At 37.5% G+C, this 18,050-nt stretch overlaps 2 protein-coding genes across 2 annotated transcripts; both read right to left on the bottom strand.

The window, feature by feature from the left end:
- Window positions 1–38: 38 nt before the first annotated feature.
- On the bottom strand, window positions 39–9,274 carry LOC148908880 (uncharacterized). The gene is made up of 10 exons (XM_089034851.1): window positions 8,818–9,274; window positions 5,789–6,042; window positions 4,751–4,862; window positions 4,006–4,280; window positions 3,655–3,788; window positions 2,956–2,996; window positions 2,548–2,570; window positions 2,272–2,323; window positions 1,696–1,827; window positions 39–1,584 (listed from the first exon to the last, which is right to left on the bottom strand). The coding sequence occupies exons 1-10, from the start codon at window positions 9,188–9,190 to the stop codon at window positions 1,151–1,153; spliced, it is 1,830 nt and encodes a 609-aa protein (XP_088890977.1). The 5' UTR covers window positions 9,191–9,274; the 3' UTR covers window positions 39–1,150.
- Window positions 9,275–9,554: 280 nt separating this feature from the next.
- LOC116297656 (putative skeletal organic matrix protein 3) lies at window positions 9,555–16,922 on the bottom strand. Its single transcript, XM_031705917.2, has 10 exons — window positions 16,514–16,922; window positions 14,767–15,023; window positions 14,166–14,277; window positions 13,761–13,924; window positions 12,743–12,897; window positions 12,488–12,513; window positions 12,089–12,111; window positions 11,836–11,872; window positions 10,864–10,992; window positions 9,555–10,294 (listed from the first exon to the last, which is right to left on the bottom strand). The coding sequence occupies exons 1-10, from the start codon at window positions 16,797–16,799 to the stop codon at window positions 10,032–10,034; spliced, it is 1,452 nt and encodes a 483-aa protein (XP_031561777.2). The 5' UTR covers window positions 16,800–16,922; the 3' UTR covers window positions 9,555–10,031.
- Window positions 16,923–18,050: the final 1,128 nt, after the last annotated feature.

Raw genomic sequence — 18,050 nt, 5'->3', positions numbered from 1 at the left:
GCTTTAACGTTTAGAATATACGACACGTTCATACCAAGTAACGGACAAGATTTCTGTGATTTTTTTTAAAATGCAAATTCAACTCACGTGAATGTCACAAAAACTGTGCAGAAAGTTTGGTACTGAACAACATGGCTGCCTTGTGATGTGAGAGAAAATGCAGTTACGAGCCTTACGTCACATAGAAAATTTGCACACTTGAGGTGTCACTATTCCTCTTGAAATTATATAATTCCAGGACACCAAATGGGAAAATAACGTTGCGCTAAAGAGAGGATGATAACAATAACACAGTAACTAGAGCACAAACACTAAAAGTGTGCAACACTTTGCACTATTTAGTAGTAAATAGTGCTAATTAAACAATAGAAAACAATAGGATTAGCATAATTTAGCAGTATTTAGTGGTATTTATGTTACACACTTATAGTGTTTATACTCTAATGGGTTTTATATTTTTATTGCAATAGTGGACAGGTTTTTGTTTTTGCTGGTCATTTTTTACGAGCTTCATGACACATCAACTTTGCAGTGACGTCATTTCTACGTCACTATTTTAGATCATTTGGCTTATTCTAGGAACGTATTGCATAAAAGTTGGGAACTTGATTGTATTTACATGACATCATTTTATCAATCAAATACGAAGGAATTCTTCTTTTAAGGTATACCTATTCTATCAATTAAGCATATTATGGGCTCTTATTGTAAAGGTACATATATACAGCTTTTCAACAAGACCCTATCAAAAAAACTAGCTCTTATTGTGTCCCTAACGTGTTATTGTTCATCGTTATTGTTGGAACCTTATGAAAAAGGTACTTATTATATAACTTAAGCTTGGGCACTAATTGTGAAGGTGTATATGCTGTTATAAAATATGCATTTATGATCCTTGAATAGGTTGCGCATTCCAGTCTCCTTGGGCACTTATTGCGAAAGTACATATGTTTCTATAAACTATGAATTGAGGCCCCATGAATAATGTACTTTTTCTCCAGCTCTAACTCAGAAGCTATTGTGTTGTGTGCCGAGGTACATATGCTCTATCGAAAATTAAAAGCGCCAACCAATCAGATGTCCTGATTGTATAGAAAAGTACCTCTCTACACATAAATAGAATGCAAAGACCTTAGGATTACCAGTTATCCTACAGAGACGAATCTTCCGGCTCGAGCTCTAAGTATTCAGGTTCAGTAATGGCGTCTTGTGTTGATCCGGGGAATGTCTTTTGGGGAATGTCCTGTACCGGAGGATTGTCGTAGTCCGAGGATTCGTTGTTTAAATTCTCAAGTATACGACTGTTTATTGCTGGACCCTGTATCGGAGGGTTGTCGTAGTCCGAAGAGTCATTGTTGAAGTTGTCAAGCCTGTGACTACTCTCTGGTAACCTATTGCCCTGTATCGGAGGGTTGTCGTAGTCGGGTGAACCATTGTTCATGGGACCCTGATTGGTTACTGGTGGATTGTCATAATCGTCGGTATTAGGCTCTTCTCTGTCAGGGTTCAAATAGTCATTTGATTCCTCTTTCAAAGCGTCTTTGAGGGGATATGACACCGGTGGAGGAGCTGGGGCACTTGGACCTAAAAATGGATATTCAACGAATTAATTTGGGAGCAGAGCAGAGCAGAGCAGAGCAGAGCAGAGCAGAGCAGAGCAGAGCAGAGCAGAGCAGAGCAGAGCAGTAGGCCTACCTGGAGCTGTCCTAGTGTTTTGGTCAAGTGGTTGGTAGGTCGATTCATCTACCGGCAAGGCAGGAAGAGGATCCTGTTTTGTTCTTTTGATGATGATCTGTTCTTCAGAAGCATCACAGTAGGTGGGATTATCTGAAGATTGTAAGAGAAAAAAGACATCAATGATAAATCACTATACATAGAGCCTCACACCATTCCAGTAAAAATCTTGTCAAAGGAAGGTTTCAGAAAAGCATAACACTTTCAAGAGGCATAATATTCATCATGTAAGGTTATGGGCTCAAGCTCTATCCCCATGTACGCTCATAGTTTTAATAAATCAAAATAGAAGAATACGTTTGCTTAGTTTGTGCTAAGAGTATCGCCCATGTAAATGGTTTCGCGTAAAAAGATGGCGGTCACGTCTCATTTACAGAAGTTAAAAACCGAGGCCCGCACGACTTTGCGACTTGCGACTTTCGGGTCGTGTCATCTTTGCATGGGATGTATATGTTCTTTTTTCTCGGTGTTTAACTTTTAATCCGCAACCTTTTTATATCTACTGCAGACGACGAGTACACGACAAAACATACTGACCAAAATCCCCTGCAGTCTGTGTGTTATCTGGTAACTCGGCATAAACAGGATCCTGGAAATGGAAGAATAAGAGGTAAGTTATCTATTGTATGTTATTATCAATCATTTATTAATATTGCAATAACTGTAATGTTTTAGATTTTCCTGGGAAACTATATGTATTTGTTCCAGGATGCATGCAAGCAATGATTTAGCATTGATCTTTTCGATAAAGATTTTGAACAATATAAAGACATTTCTGTGGTTATAATAAATATTAAAATAATGTCATTTTACCTGATAATCCTCCAATTTCGCTTCTAAAAAAGGACAAAGAAAATATGTTTTACAATTTAGTTGAACTTTTTTCACTAAATAGCTAAATAACCATGCTATAATGTTTGCTTTATTATAGATTTATTAATATATCTTGTGGATAAAGGTAAAGGTAAAGTACCTATATTTAACGTCGGTAGTTCCTTCAGTTGCAATTCAACTGCTATCAATGGAAGCCGAAGGTGCGTACTTTACCCCATCTCTCCATCAGTGCTGTTTTAAGAGTATTTAAAGCTGAAGCTACACTGATTAGAGAAAAGTCGAAACAGACGTGGAGATCCTAAGGATCGAACCGTGGAACTCAAAGCTCTGAAGGTCGCGCACTAACCAACTGAGCTACGCCTGCCCCTAAGATATATTGATGCTTACCGGAGTCAGTTTCTGGATCTTTAGCTGGTTTTTCTAATAACCTTTGTGGAGAAAGTAAAGCCAAAGGTGAAACTCAAATGTACCTCGTCGGCTCTGGCGCAATGTTTTCCCACGTGTCATCCCCTAGAGTATCGTTTCTTTGTTTAACGCTTGCGCTCGGTTACACATGGGAAGACACATGAATAAGAATGCAACTCAAACAAGTTCTTATTAGTCACGGGGATGACACGTGGTCTGAAATAGGAAAACGTTTACGCCCGGGCCGAGGAGGGCCATAGCCTAAAGTACTAAACATTATTTATCGCCAATAAGAGAGCATTAAGTGACCCCAATGATTTTCCCTTACTAGAGCTTGAGTTCTAAGGATGTTCCCTATTCATACAAGTTATTCTGCAGCTGATTACTTCTCCAGTTGTCTCAAAACAATTCGATCGTCCGTTCCAACCTAAATCCTCAGACCCTCCCCACCTTCAGGTAATAATTAACAAAAGGTCCCTAAATCTAAGTTAATAGAGATTTTGCACCCTCACATGATGACAGCCATGACAGGAGATAGGAACATTTGAATCTGGTTTAATCTGGTTTACGTGAAAAACAATTCAGTGTCCCAGGAGAAAATACTCTTGTGGTACTTCTCATTGTCATCGTTGCCATTACGTGGTAGTAAAAAGCCTATCATCAAAATTCATTTTTATTTACCTTCTCTTTCGTCTTTTATACAGCGCCACAATTAAACACACCAAACAGATCAAGCAAATTAGTCCTCCAATAGTACCCACTGCAGGCCAGATGGCCTTAGACGAAGAGCCACCTGCAGTTCTTTCATCCGATGCCTGCAAATGTCATCATAATTCGTATACAAATTGCCTTATTCCATCCTTCCAATATTTATCATTCCATCTATCCATTAAGCTATTCCTCCCTCCCTATTTCCTATTTTCTCTTCTCCCATCCCCCCCCCCTCAACCTCATTTATTCACCCATCCATGCAAAGGCAAGATAACAGCCTGTGTTTCCGTACAAATTCTACGTCTACTTTATCCTTTATACCTGTTGTTTCACTGCTGATTGAGTAGGCCCTTTAACAGTACTACTAAAACCCGTCCCAGGAACGCCTGAAACACCTGGTCTGACCGTTGTAGATCCCGGAGTCGGTCTTGGATTAGATTTTGGAGTCGCGGCTCCACTTGCATCGGGCTCTGCTGATGTTGATGGCGAAGGCAACGCAGTGGTTTCCTGTGAAATTGGATTTGATGGAGTACTTGTTGAAGGCTGTTGTGACGTCGCTGAAGGTGGTGCATTCGTTGTGCTTTGCGATATTTTATCTAAAATCAAAAAAATACTCATATATATATAACAAGTAATTTGGTTGCTGCCTCAATGGATCCAGGCGGATGATAAGGAGTTCAGGATCGTCTGTATTAATTTTAAAATATATAAGTGTTGGGCTCAGATATGACATCATAGCCATCATGTTGGTTGACTTTCACACCAAAAGATTTGGTCTTGGTTTCTTTCGTTGTGTCAACCAACATGGTGGCCATGTCTTTAATTTGCCCTTGTGCATGTGACATCATAGCCATCATGTTGGTCGACTTTCATACTAAAAGATTTGGTCTTGGTTTCTTTTGTTGGGTCAAAATAAACAACATGGTGGCCATGGCAGTCTTCGCTCTTTCAGAAGAGGATAACACATCTTTTAAGATTTGAATGCCGTTTTGTCAACGCGTGGGACAATCACGACAGAGCTGTCAGGCTCCAGCTATGAATAAAACCTAAAGATCAAACAACTCACATGTTTTTGTGCCATTGATCTTGGCCAGAATACATCCTACATTTCTGCCTGCACAACTCAGTGAGAGTTTGATGAGCGATCCTGCGTACTTGGCGTCTAGCTTTGCAGTCCACTGAGGAAGAGAAGGTTTTTAAAGGGGCTATTTTTAGTATCATTTGTCCTTATTTGAGTCAAAAAGATGAGATTGGAAGAGAAGGAGGAGAAGGAAGAAGAACGAGAAGGAAAAGAAGACGTCGAAAAGAGAGAAGAAAAGGGTGAAAAAGAAAAGGAAAACGAAAATAGGAAGAAAACGGCGAAGAAGATTAAGAAAATGAAGAAAATGAATAGAAACAAGAATAGCTGAGGAAAAAAATAAATTAGTAAATAACTTTATGAGAGCACGCAGCACGCACGCGCACTTTAAGTTGCATCATTCCTATCTAAAATAACGGTTATTGTAATTTGTATTTTATTTAACAGATCAAAAACAGTTTTCCGTGTTTGACACTCTGATCAAAACACGCGGGATGTTGGAAGAACACGAGAGGAGCGTAGGAAACCACGGCGCGTAGCGGAGTGGTTTCCAGCTTCTCGAGTGTTCTCCCAACATCCCAAGTGTTTTGATCAGAGTATTAAACACAGAAAACTGTTTTTGATTTGTTTTATAAAATAACAAACGCGCGAAAAGATCGAAAAAAAGCAAAGTCTAAGTAAATTCTCCCTACGTGCCGTCTTATTCAAACTGACCAATGAGCGCGCGCGATAGATTAAAAATGACGATAGCGTGTTTTGATACTCTCATCAAACATGGTTTTCGACCAATCATAGCGCGCGTAGTATCCCAATTATTTTATAAAAAAGAATCAAAAATCTTGCATTTTTTGCTGTGTGGAGTTATAAAGCATTAGGGATTATTGGCAGAACACTCGAGAAGTGTCAAGAAGCACTCCGCTACGCCTCGTGCTTCTCATAACACTTCTATCGTGTTCTACCTATCCCCGCATGCTTTATAGCAGCACACAGTACGCGCGCGCGCTTTCTATTTCTTTATTACCATACCTTTAAAAACGTTAAGTCCTTCTTGTTCCCTTCTTTTCCACCAACAGTCTTAAAATCAACATCAAAGACATTTCCAACGCCATTTTCCCAGTGTCCATTCACATCTAGGGACTGCCATTCATCGACTGACAGGCCATTTTCAGCACAATCAACACGAGCCAAGTTGTTTTTGAATTTAATTTTTCCCTTGGCAGTTTCTGTAAGTGGCATTACTTCTAGGGGTTCGTTAGGTGTTCTGAAGCTGTATTGACAATCTATAATAATAATATATAATAATAGATAATGATGATGATGATGAGAATGATGATGATGATGCTGATGATAAAAGTAATAATAATAAGGATGATGATGATGATGATAAAAGTAATAATAATAATGATAATGAATGATGATGATGATGTTTTATGTCGTTTCTGAAAGCTAACATATCAACTGACAGGTGAAGCATCCCTCAAAACAGCCCCATAATGCAATTTTTGACTAAAGTTTGTCAATGAATATCCTAACACTTGTTTCAAGCATTTTAAAAAATATTTTCTTTCATGCTGAAATAGTTACTCGTCGTGTCTCGCTCCTTTTTGCGAGGAAAAAGCGAAAACATGATCAAAAGTAATAGAAATATCTGACAGCTGTATTACCTTTGAATGTAATAACACCCATAAATGTAATACCCACCATAAATGTAATATAATCAACCATAAATGTAATAACAGTCAACCACAAATGTAATGACAACCATAAATATAATAACAGTCAACCATAAATGTAATAATCGACCCCACAATAAATGTAAGATTTATGAAATGTGTTTTTGTAACTCGGTAAAGATCTATATGTTAAGTGTATGCTACATCAAGTGTATAAGCAGTCCCGCGAGAACCCAACTGAGGCAGATTTTTTAATCTGCTTATAACACTCGATGTAGCATACACTTAACATATAAATGTAAGATTATTTATCCATAAATGTAATATTCGAAACCCACCATAAATGTAATAACCCTCCAACCATAAATGTAATAACCAAGTATTCCGGAGAGTCAAACAAAGTGTTCGATCAACAAACAACTCTAAACAGCATTGTTTGAGTGTTTCGTCAAACACAGTGGGTGGGGTCACATACCACGTAATAGCCTGCGTAGACAGCCGTTTTGCATACGGGTGTACATAATATTTTCTCAAAAATCACACGGTCAAGTGAATAGCCTGCGTCAACAGGAGCAAAGTTTCGCAAAATTTTGATAATAGTTTGAAAAATTAACTTATTTATTTATTTTAGGACTATTACATCATATTTTCTCTCTGTCACGAAACAAATCCCACAGTCACGTGATAAGCCTGCGTTATGTGACCCCCACCAACTGTGTTTGACGAAACACTCAAGGAATTCCTGTGGAGTCCTCAATGATGACTTCCATAATCGCAATTACAAAAACTTTTTAAATTGCAAAATGTTATTTGCAAACGAATGTAAAAGCGATACTAAAAAGGCAAGGAAAAATGTCAAAGGTTAAAAAGGATAACACTTTCTAGATTCCTTGTTCTATTAGGCGATCATTGAAAAGTCCTAGATTACAGTCAAAGGACATGAAGCGTTTCCATCTAGAATGCATTATATCCAGTTCATTATTCGATTTTTGACATCATTTTTCGTTTTCTAATATTCCATAATTATTTTCGAAAATCAAATGAAATCTCGAAATCTGATTGCTCTGGCTAATCACAGGCTTTTTGGGCCGGAATTCTTTGCTTTTTGACTCGAGAAATATTTGTGAACAATTATAAACCACACGATGACACTCAAATACCCACATTTGCGTTCTGCTTTGCTGTGTTCATAATCTTTACATCAATTAACATGGAATTTTGCCTTTTCAGCACCTTTTTCATCGATTTAATAGATCAAATAAACTTTTGAGCGAGTAAAAAAGTCTAAGCAAACAGGTAGAGCGTCAATTTGAATCGAAGCGTTAGCGTAACGTTTGTTTCTGGGAAACTGGCAATTTTTACGTCGCAATCCTAATAAGGTCATATTCCTAACATTGACCAGCAACTGTATAACGGTTAATTCACAATTTTTAAGTCTTTTTAACCATTTGACATTTTAAAAAAGAATGGAATTATCTATTATATCGATAAGCAATAGAAATGTGGTATTATGTTTAGATATTTTGATTGATTTGAAGTTATTGTGAGAGACATGATTTTGTTGTTAGTAAATCTGCGTAATCGCTGGCCCGTAAAAATGAGACACTCAACCCAAAACTTATTTCGAATCTTATATTGTTGGTTGCAAGCATTCCCAAGAGAGTTAAGAGACGAAAACATGGCGGCCATTGTGGTACTGTTAACAATGGATGCTAATGAGAAATCTTTTGTTAAATGGTACCAACATGGCCGCGTTGACGCGACGTGCAAACGAAGAATTGAAGAATTTCAAGAAAATCTATTGTCTTTAGGATCATCATCTCAGGTTATCGTTTTGTATCAGTTACAAACTTGTATAAATGCTGAAAAGTAATCCAATCAAATTTCCAACATGTATAAAAGCAAGAGCTATTTTTAGAGTTGTCAGTTAATGAATGTTTATTCAGAGGAGCTGTTTGAAAGCAAATAATATAAGGTTATATTTTAAGATATTTCATTTTTGTCATGCATCGATCCTTTCGTCTCTGTACGTAATGTATGTGCCAAAACTACTGCATAAGCAAATCTTGAGCCAAAGTGATCAAGAGTTTAGTTTGTTTACGCAATGACTTCGTAAACTAAATTTTGTTATAATTCAATTCTTTATCTTTTTAGTATCGAGCTTGAAGTTTTATTATTTCTATCTGATTTTTATTTACGAATAAAATCAATTTGAAATTGCAAAATGTTGAAGCCCAAGCCGCGAAGGAATGAATATATTTGATGGGTTTTAACGCAGACTGAGTATGAAAAAATATAAGATTAAAAATCGTAATAGGAAAAAAACTTTGAAGCGCTTTTTCGTCTGATAAAAAGCAAAATTATTAGTCTGAATAAACTTACTTGCAGATGAAATGCGATTTGTTTCTGAATAGTTCGTACATCTAACACTTGTCCCGTCCACAATGAGGACATTGGGAAAATCGTAAAGACATTGGCACATTTGGCAACATCTTCCACCATTTCTACCAGCACATGTTGATCTATCCTTGGAACAAGTAGACGAGCATTGTCGAGGATTGCTAAACAAATCTGCAAAATGAGTATGGTTCGTATCCGGATTAAGTCGTCGAACAACTACTATGTTCGCCGACAGGACTACAGAAAAGATTGCCCCGGTGATTAAAGCCAAAAATCCTAATTTCCAAAGCATCTTTAGCTCGAAATCCTTCTTCAAAGTATTTTTGGTTCTTCTAAAACTTGGGAAACTTTTCATATAATTTTAGTGATGGAGCTGTTGGTGTCTATGACGCAGTAATGAACCTTCTGGTGTAAGTCTTCGTAACTTGGAATGAATATTCCTTTGAATTATATATTAGCTTTGATTGAACGGAATGTTAACTAAAAGCCTCGCGGGGTTAAAGCAAACAAAAGAACTCAGCGTGGATGTTTGAAGGTAATTGTTATATCAGCATTGCGATTGCGAAAAAAAAAAAAAAAAAAAAAAAAAAAGTAATAATAAAAAAACTGCAAAAGAAACGCATAGAGCAGGCAGTCGAAATTGGAATTTTTAAATGAAAAATGCTTCCTCTTTCATTGGTGTACCTCTAGATACTTTGAAATAACCAAAACCTCTTGAAAATGTTTATTAAACTGTTTATTTCAATATGAATATCTGAAATGTATGTTATGATGCATGGTCAATCACGTGAGATATTAGTGACGTCATAAGACATAATACTTGATTGCGAGGTTAACGTCAAATGATTATTGAGAAATATTAAAACGAAGACTGAAATATAGTCGGGAGAAGTTATACCAATACTTACATTTTCGACTATTATTAAATTGATATTTACGTATACATAATGTTCCCCTCAGCAACGATCAGCTCAATGGAATCAGTGAAAAAAGCATTGATCATTTACATTGTACAAATGTGCGTGTGCATGAGACTAAACAGCAAAACTGAGTGGATTTTCCAGTCCTGAATTAAGTATTATGGTTGTCGTAAGAAACAGCGTTACTCGGTTGTTGTTATATAGCGACGTTTTCGATTCAAGGCTCCTTGAACACTAGAAAAGAGAACTTCTAACACCAAGCGAATGTTTTGGTATCTAAAGAAAGGTATCTTCAGACTCTGATTGGCTGTTGTCAGTGGGAGGTGCGTCGTAATTATTCTTCACAGGTGGATTGTCGTAGTCTTCGTTCGTTTCTGCTGCACCTTTCACAGGGGGATTATCGTAGTCCCCGGTATTGTTCATGGCGTCTTTGACCGGGGGATTGTCATAGTCCCCGGTATTTCCCTTGCCTCCTGTGACTGGTGGATTATCGTAGTCTACCTCAGGTTTTACACCATTCACTACTGGATTGTCATAATCTTAAGAAGAAGAAGATGAAAGTAGAATCAGTATTTCTAAATTTAGAATAGGTTTGTTCCAAGCATTAAATTAACTAGGAAGTGAACGAGACACTATGGGTAAAGCCCCGTTCACACTAGCGATTTTTGCGGCGATTTTTGATGCGATTGTTTTGCGATTTTGTAAATAATAAATGAAGGTAAAGAATTTACTTGTACAGTTTTTTCCAGGATACCAAGATTTTCCTAGACTATTGTCTCTTTTGAAGGGTGAGACAAAAGATTTCATATTTCCGAAAATTGCCTCAAAAATCGCAGCAAAAATCGCCGCAAAAATCGCCGCAAAAATCGCCAGTGTAAACGGGGCTTAAGGGGCAAGAGCTGAAAAGTCGACCACCCATTTATTTTCTTTATATAGTTCAGTTTTGGTAGTTTTGACAATCGTGCACAGATGGAACGAAAAAAGAGAAGGTGTCACTATGCAGGATAAATGTGAAGAAAAAAGCCGATGGAAGAAGTTATGAATTGACTTCAATAGCATTTAAAAAAAATCTGTAATGTTTTGTAGGAACGTTTTGAAATAAGTGTACCTGGACATTTTCTGGTCAAACTGTTCAGGGGCTCGTAAGTTGACTCGGATCCTGGAATGTTCGGAAGAGGCCCAAGATGTGCTTTAATATTGGCTGGGTTCAAAGCAGAATCACAGTAGACTGGGTTTTCTGTAAAGTGTTGTCAAATATAAGAAACTACGTATATTACACAATCAAATGAACTTGCAAGTGGGTAAGTGGGCCACTGGTTAAGTGGGTAAGTGGGGCAGTGGGCCAGGGTTCAAAAGGTCAAGTGGTCAGCTTGGTCAAGTGGTCAAAGAGTCAGGGGGTCAGGTGGGCAAGTGGGCAAGTGGGGCAAGTGGGCAAGGTGGGCAAGTGGGCAAGTGGGCAAGTGGGCAAGTGGGCAAGTGGGCAAGTGGGCAAGTGGGCAAGTGGGCAAGTGGGCAAGTGGGCAAGTGGGCAAGTGGGCAAGTGGGCAAGTGGGCAAGTGGGCAAGTGGGCAAGTGGGCAAGTGGGCAAGTGGGCAAGTGGGCAAGTGGGCAAGTGGGCAAGTGGGCAAGTGGGCAAGTGGGCAAGTGGGCAAGTGGGCAAGTGGGCAAGTGGGCAAGTGGGCAAGTGGGCAAGTGGGCAAGTGGGCAAGTGGGCAAGTGGGCAAGTGGGGCAAGTGGGCAAGTGGGCAAGTGGGCAAGTGGGCAAGTGGGCAAGTGGGCAAGTGGGCAAGTGGGCAAGTGGGCAAGTGGGCAGTGGGCAAGTGGGCAAGTGGGCAAGTGGGCAAGTGGGCAAGTGGGCAAGTGGGCAAGTGGGCAAGTGGGCAAGTGGGCAAGTGGGCAAGTGGGCAAGTGGGCAAGTGGGCAAGTGGGCAAGTGGGCAAGTGGGCAAGTGGGCAAGTGGGCAAGTGGGCAAGTGGGCAAGTGGGCAAGTGGGCAAGTGGGCAAGTGGGCAAGTGGGCAAGTTGAGAGGAAAACAGGATGGCAACCCCAGTAGCAGGCGGCCGAGTCTCATGATCCTTACCAAAATCTCCTTTATTGATGTCAGCATATATTGGATCCTGTTTGCAGATAGAATAACAGAATCATAAGTTCTATATCATCTAAAATTCAATTTTTAGTTTTTAAAATTCAATAGCAGTTATCACAGTTGAGCCTGATCATACGAGTGAGGCTATCGGGTCAATACAATGCTTGTTCTTTCATTTGCATGCATCCATGATTTACTATCGTCTCTCTTGCAGAAAGAAAGTTGAAAGATTCACTTGAATGTTTACCTGATATTCTTCCAGTGTTGCGACTAAAAGAAATGAGACAAGAAAAGGTGAGATAAATTCAACAGAAAAGCAATTGGAACTAGTCTTGAACACAAGGACCGCGAAGCTAAGCATTTAAAATTTTGCCGCCATGTCTGTTTTATATTCGTTAATTTTCTATTTCATATAAAATTCAGTATTTGGAAAAGATTTAAAAAACATTAGACACCCTAATCGAAAACTCGAACTGCCGTTCCTGGAACAGCGCTAGCTTTCGAAATATTTCAATCAACACCGAGTGAGGATGGTTTTTTTTTGCTTCAGTGTCGACTCAAGTGCATCGTGTTCAAATCTGTAGACTTGAACTTGCAAACATTACTACAGAGAAGAAAAAAAACTATACTTTAATGAGTGTCTTACCTGAGTTAGGTTCGTGATCTTTTTGACTGAAAAAACAAACAAACATAGTTTCAAATCGAGAATTTACTGGACGGAGAAAAAAATTTGAGTGGCAAAAATCTTGGACGAAAAAAGGTGCAAATTAATCTTTTCAGCTTTGGAGAAATATTTTCTCATTTCAGATACCATATATCAGTGTATAACATGGTATCGAAATGAAATAAATCTGTATGCTACTTTGCCTTTTCCTTTACCCTAAAAAAATTGCAGACTTACTTTCGTTTTCTTTTTCTGTACTTGGCTACAACCACACATAACACTCCAATGAGGCAAATAAATCCTAAAATACCCAGAACAGGTCCAAAAATGGCTGATGCGTTTCCTTTATCAGAAGCTTGTTCCTTCGCTTTCTGATATGCGTTGGTGTTTTGCTGAAGAAGAAGAAGAAGAAGAAGAAGAAGAAGAAGAAGAAGAAAGAAAGAAAGAAAAAAAATAAAAAAATTAGGGAATTAATGTTAAATGTTGACGAAGGAAAAAAACTTTTTGTCTGCCACCACTTTCTCTACAGGACATTTTTGGAATCATTAATAATTAGCATATGAATTTTTCCTGTTTTTGTCATTTGTATTTTATAAAAGAAATACAAAACTTGCTTGCTGCGCTATGTGGAGTTATAAAGCACTTGGGGATTGACAGAACACTCGAGAAGTGTCCAGAAGCACTCCGCTACGCGTCGTCCTTCTCCTAATGACTTCTCTCGTGTTCTGCCAACCCCAGCGTGATTTTTAACTGCACAGAGCACACGCGCGCGTTTTCTATTTCTTCTTTCGCACATCTTTTTCAAACAAATAAATAAAATCGGTTAATCGGACAGCACATATGGAATTGGAATTTAGCATTTTCCTTGTGTACGTTTTGTGAAAGCCGTAAGGAAAACTGACACAATCCAAGCTATACTATAAACCATTCGCAATAGACCATTTTACGGATCCCGTTACTCAACCTCAGCCTCGTCAGCGTGTAATTATTCTTTAGAAATTGCTTACAATCTGTGAAATTTTTAAGTGTTTCAATTGTTCTTGATGTGTAAATTCCTTTCATTACTGCGGACTGTAGTCAAATTCTAAAGAATAATTGCACGCTGACGAGGCTGAGGTTGAGTAACGGGATCCGTGAGATGGCCTATTCTTTGTTTCGTGTACGTTCCTAGAGGTATTCCAAATATTGAAAATTGCTTATATAGATAACACGAGAATTCAGCAATTCCTTCGCATTTGTAAGGTTGTTTACTTACGTCCGGCAATTGTGTACTTTCTTGGTTCCTAGTTGTAGGCGGGATTTCTGTTGTCATGGGAAATCCTTCAGTCGTTGGTGGGCTTTCAGCTGTTGTCGTAGGGCTTTGAGTTGTTGTTGGTGTAGTTGGTGGAGGTCTCACTGTTGAAATCCTAGATGTATCGTCTGAAATTTAAAGTTAATGGTATTATTTGTCATCCAAGGCAAAAAACCTTTTCTAACGTTTTCTTATGCTGTCTCAAATTTAACGTTTACTTATTCATGATCATGCAAGGTGAATCATAGTTGTATCTATTTTTCTAGAGACACTGCTGATCACTCTCGACGCCAGAGTCTTGTTTTAGTTTTTACCACACATGTTCGACAAAATGTAAAAGAATGAAAGGCTTGATGATGATATACTTACATGTGTGCTGGCCGCTGATTTTGGCCAGAGCACATCCCTGGATGTCCCCTTCACACTTAAAAAAGAACCTGATAAGCAGCCCGGCGTAGTCGGTTTTTAGTTTTCCAGTCCACTGAAAATAAATTGAAAACTCTTGATCTTAATGTTCCATTCAATAAGAATCATAACAACACTATTTTACGCCTAATATTCCTAAGATTACATATACCGGGTCTTTAAGTGGTGTGGCACACTTTATTGTATTCTGAATTAGTTTCAGGTGCTTTGCCAGAAAGAAAGAGCCCGTATTCTTTTCTCGTGCTCTACAGCCCAGCAGCGTAGTTATATTAGGGAACTTAAGATCTACTAATGAAGTGAGTAGTCCAATGCCGGGATATAACACGAGCATGTTTTCAAAACGGTGTTTCATGCGCGCCGCGTCGTTGTTCTTGCCGTCATCTTTTTCTAGGACCACAAGTTTATTAGCATAGTTTTTGCTATTTAGTGCCACCCTCGTTAAATAAAGGATTTATTATTATTATTATTATTATTATTATTATTATTATTATTATTATTATTATTATCCTTGCTTTTTGCGCGTAACTTGATTTTCTTAAAGTACCTTCAGAGCCTTAATAACACGTTGGTCTCGAAAGGGTCCACCCTTGATATAATCTTCAACTGTAAAAATATTTCCCTCTCCTTCTTTCCATTCTCCAAAAGCATCGCGGTACTCCCAACTGACTTGTACTCTAGTGTTACAAGGTATTAATGTTCTGTGATCTTCTGTGTCGGCGAAAGAAACTTTCTGTACCATTTCTTCGGTCAGCGGATGTGCTAGTAGAGGCTCGGATGGCTTTCGTATGGAGTATTTACATTCTAAAGGAAAAAGATAAACTGATTAAAACGGTGTTTATCGCTCTCTTTACCGATGTCAGTACGACAGTAGCGCAAACTCATTGGCGACTGCATGGAATCGAAACTCGGAGCGCAGCGCCCGTGTGAGACGGATACCTAGCTCCCCAATTGCTCTATTTTACTATGAAGTCACTGCTTGTTTATGTGGGAGATAGAATCGCCAAATCCAATAGAAAATTCAACAAAATTTACCCTTAGCGAAACAGTTTAATCTAAAATGGTCTGGTTTTCAGATACAATATGTGTTTACTAAAAAATATTCTGAGCTATTCTACTTCTCTTCGTGGATTGATACGGGTTTTAGAACAATTTTCGGTGAATTTGCGTTGATTTGACCCCCTCCGACGACCACGATCCTTTGCGTTTAAAGTGCTTATAAGCCTTTACACAATATTTTCAGAATTGATTCCTTAGATAGTGGATAGTTAATTGTGAAAATATTTCGTCATTTGAACGTCGGGTCTTTAAGATACAAAGGTTTATATGACCAATATGTTAATGACTATGACGTAGCATAAGGTATCATTTAATATACAACACTGCACTCGTTCTGGAATACAGTATTTTAAAAGCATCACCCTTTTACTCGTGACTCACGTAAAGGTTCTTACAAATTTGTTTTCAAAAAATGTCCAGCGTTCAATATTAAAAGTTGCCACAAAATAACTCAAATCTCTTATGTTACATCATAGTCATTAACATATTAGAAATATAAACCTTCGTATTTCAAAGACCCAACATTAAAATGATGAATTATTTTCACAATCAACTATTCACTATTTAAAGAATCAATTTCAAAAATATCGTGTAAAGGCTTATAAGCACTTTAAACAATAGATTGTTTTGATGTGACGTCAAAGTGAAATAGGGCAATTATAACCAAAGCTTAGTCTTATTTTATAACACTAGAAAAAATATCTTTTTTAGCTGAAGGGTATGGGGATGATTGAGTTGAAACCTAATCCGGAGACAAAGCTAAAATTAGTACTGAGGCCTACGACTGAGTTAGGCGGGGGCAAAACAAAAGAATGAGGAAAAAGTATTAATAAATGTTCTTACTGATATTTGACCTACCAGGGGGTTGCATTGAGTAAATATAACGAACACGAACAAAATAACTGTAGTATGTTGGCAATTTAAATTAATGTACTTACAGAACATTTATATTTTGATTTTTCTTTTATTATCAGATTAATAGTACCTTTCAACTCCGATACGATAACTAACGGTTAAACTTTTCTGCAATAATAACCCGATTAAATGCTATTTCGTGACGACGCCCGCGTAAGTTACAAAACTAAAAACAAAATTGAAAATGTTTATCAGAACACTTCAAGCAGTGTTCACTTTTTAATCTGATAACAACTGGAAAATCTATATATATCATTTTTTTGGTTAAACAATTAGAGTGTTTAAATAGGAAGTCTTTCATAACTTTAGGATTATCTTACTTGTTGAGTTCAACTGGTTAAGTTCGTCTCTCGAGACACAAATCCACTTGTTGACAATGTAGTTTGCATTGTTATTAGGACACTGACATTTACAGCATTCTCCAGTGTAACAATGTGTTCCTTGCTCCGCACAGTAGCTCGAATGACATCCAGGGTTACTGAAAGCATCAGCACTCGAAGGGTTGCCAGGATGGCGAATAACTACAACTCTGTTTAGAACACTGTTCGATAAAACAAAAGGGCACGAGAGAAGACATAAAATTGCTCCATAAACTAAAATTGACATTTTGGGAATAGAATGTTTTCAAAAAAAATTGAAAAAGATGCTCTTGATTTGAAAATTGTTTTTGTTCCCTGTCTCTGTTGACTTCAGCTTTTACTTTGAGCTGTTGACGTAGTTTTTTCTGTACTTATATTCATCGAACCAAATAATGTACGTTGTCACTATTTAAAGCCACTGTTGCGTCAATGATGACATTAGTATTGTTCAATATAAGTGCTTAAAATATTGGCACAAGAACCACTTTACATGATTCTTCAAGTAAAAATACTGAAATAGGCATAGATTAGCTGCATATCTTAAATCGAAGTGACTTTTGTCAGTATGGTTTGTACTTTGATTCTAACTTATATTAATGATCCGATCCGAACTCAAGTAAAGACATAACATCTTCGTCTTTTTTTTTTTACTGTCAAATTCAATAGCGCGATGGAATTTCTTACGTATTACACTATTTTTGAAAAAGGAATTTCTTATTTCCTTCCTCGAAAAAATATAAGCTTATTGTCCAGACGTAGCGTTTTCGAATAATTTTCGGCTGTTAACACGCATCCATTTTCTTAAAGTTGTATATTCACCGGTAAACTAGAAAAAAATCTAAGGTTATTGAACTAGTTGTTATATGCTCTTTCGCTTTCGTTATGTTAATTTTGTCCTCTTGCAAAACATTCGTCTTAAATATACCATAAAATACCATTTCTAAAATGTGTGGGCTTAGCCTCGAATACAGGAGTTGGAAGTTTTGTTATTCTAATTTCTGCTCTTGCTTCCTGTTTTAAAAGTGAGGCTTAGTTAAAAAAATATATCCATATACTCGTAGATAGGTTCTGAGTAATTTTGCCGGATAAGTGTATTATAAATCAAGCAGAACAGACCAATAATTATCATTCTAGGAAGAGCAGTGCATGTTAAAACTAGTAAATCTGTGAAATATGAAGGAAGCAAGCTCAAAAACAGCTAAGATATGGATTTTCGAAGATCAAAAATTTTAAAATGAAAGCCTTGTTGTATTTATTGGGTCTTTTGCTTACAGAATTAATATTCACACTTTTCAAAATTCATATAGTTCGTGAGTTTCTGAATTATTTCCTTCAAACAACACTGTGTTAGTGATTTCAACATGCTCTTTCCAGCTATGGTTATTTTTATTCTGTTTAACGGATTTAAGAATACCAAATAAAACGGTTCATTTTCACAAACACGCTAAGCGCAGGCTAAAACACGACAGCTCAGAACCCCTAACTATTTCTTTGGGTA

Source organism: Actinia tenebrosa, unplaced genomic scaffold (genome assembly GCF_029948245.1).
Source record: "Actinia tenebrosa isolate PJP-AT-01 unplaced genomic scaffold, QUT_ActTen_1.0 PGA_scaffold3__52_contigs__length_22856419, whole genome shotgun sequence".
In the NCBI taxonomy this organism is placed as follows: Eukaryota; Metazoa; Cnidaria; class Anthozoa; order Actiniaria; family Actiniidae; genus Actinia; species Actinia tenebrosa.
The sequence above is the reverse complement of the archived record's forward strand: the minus strand, read 5'-3'. Positions and strand labels throughout refer to the sequence as shown.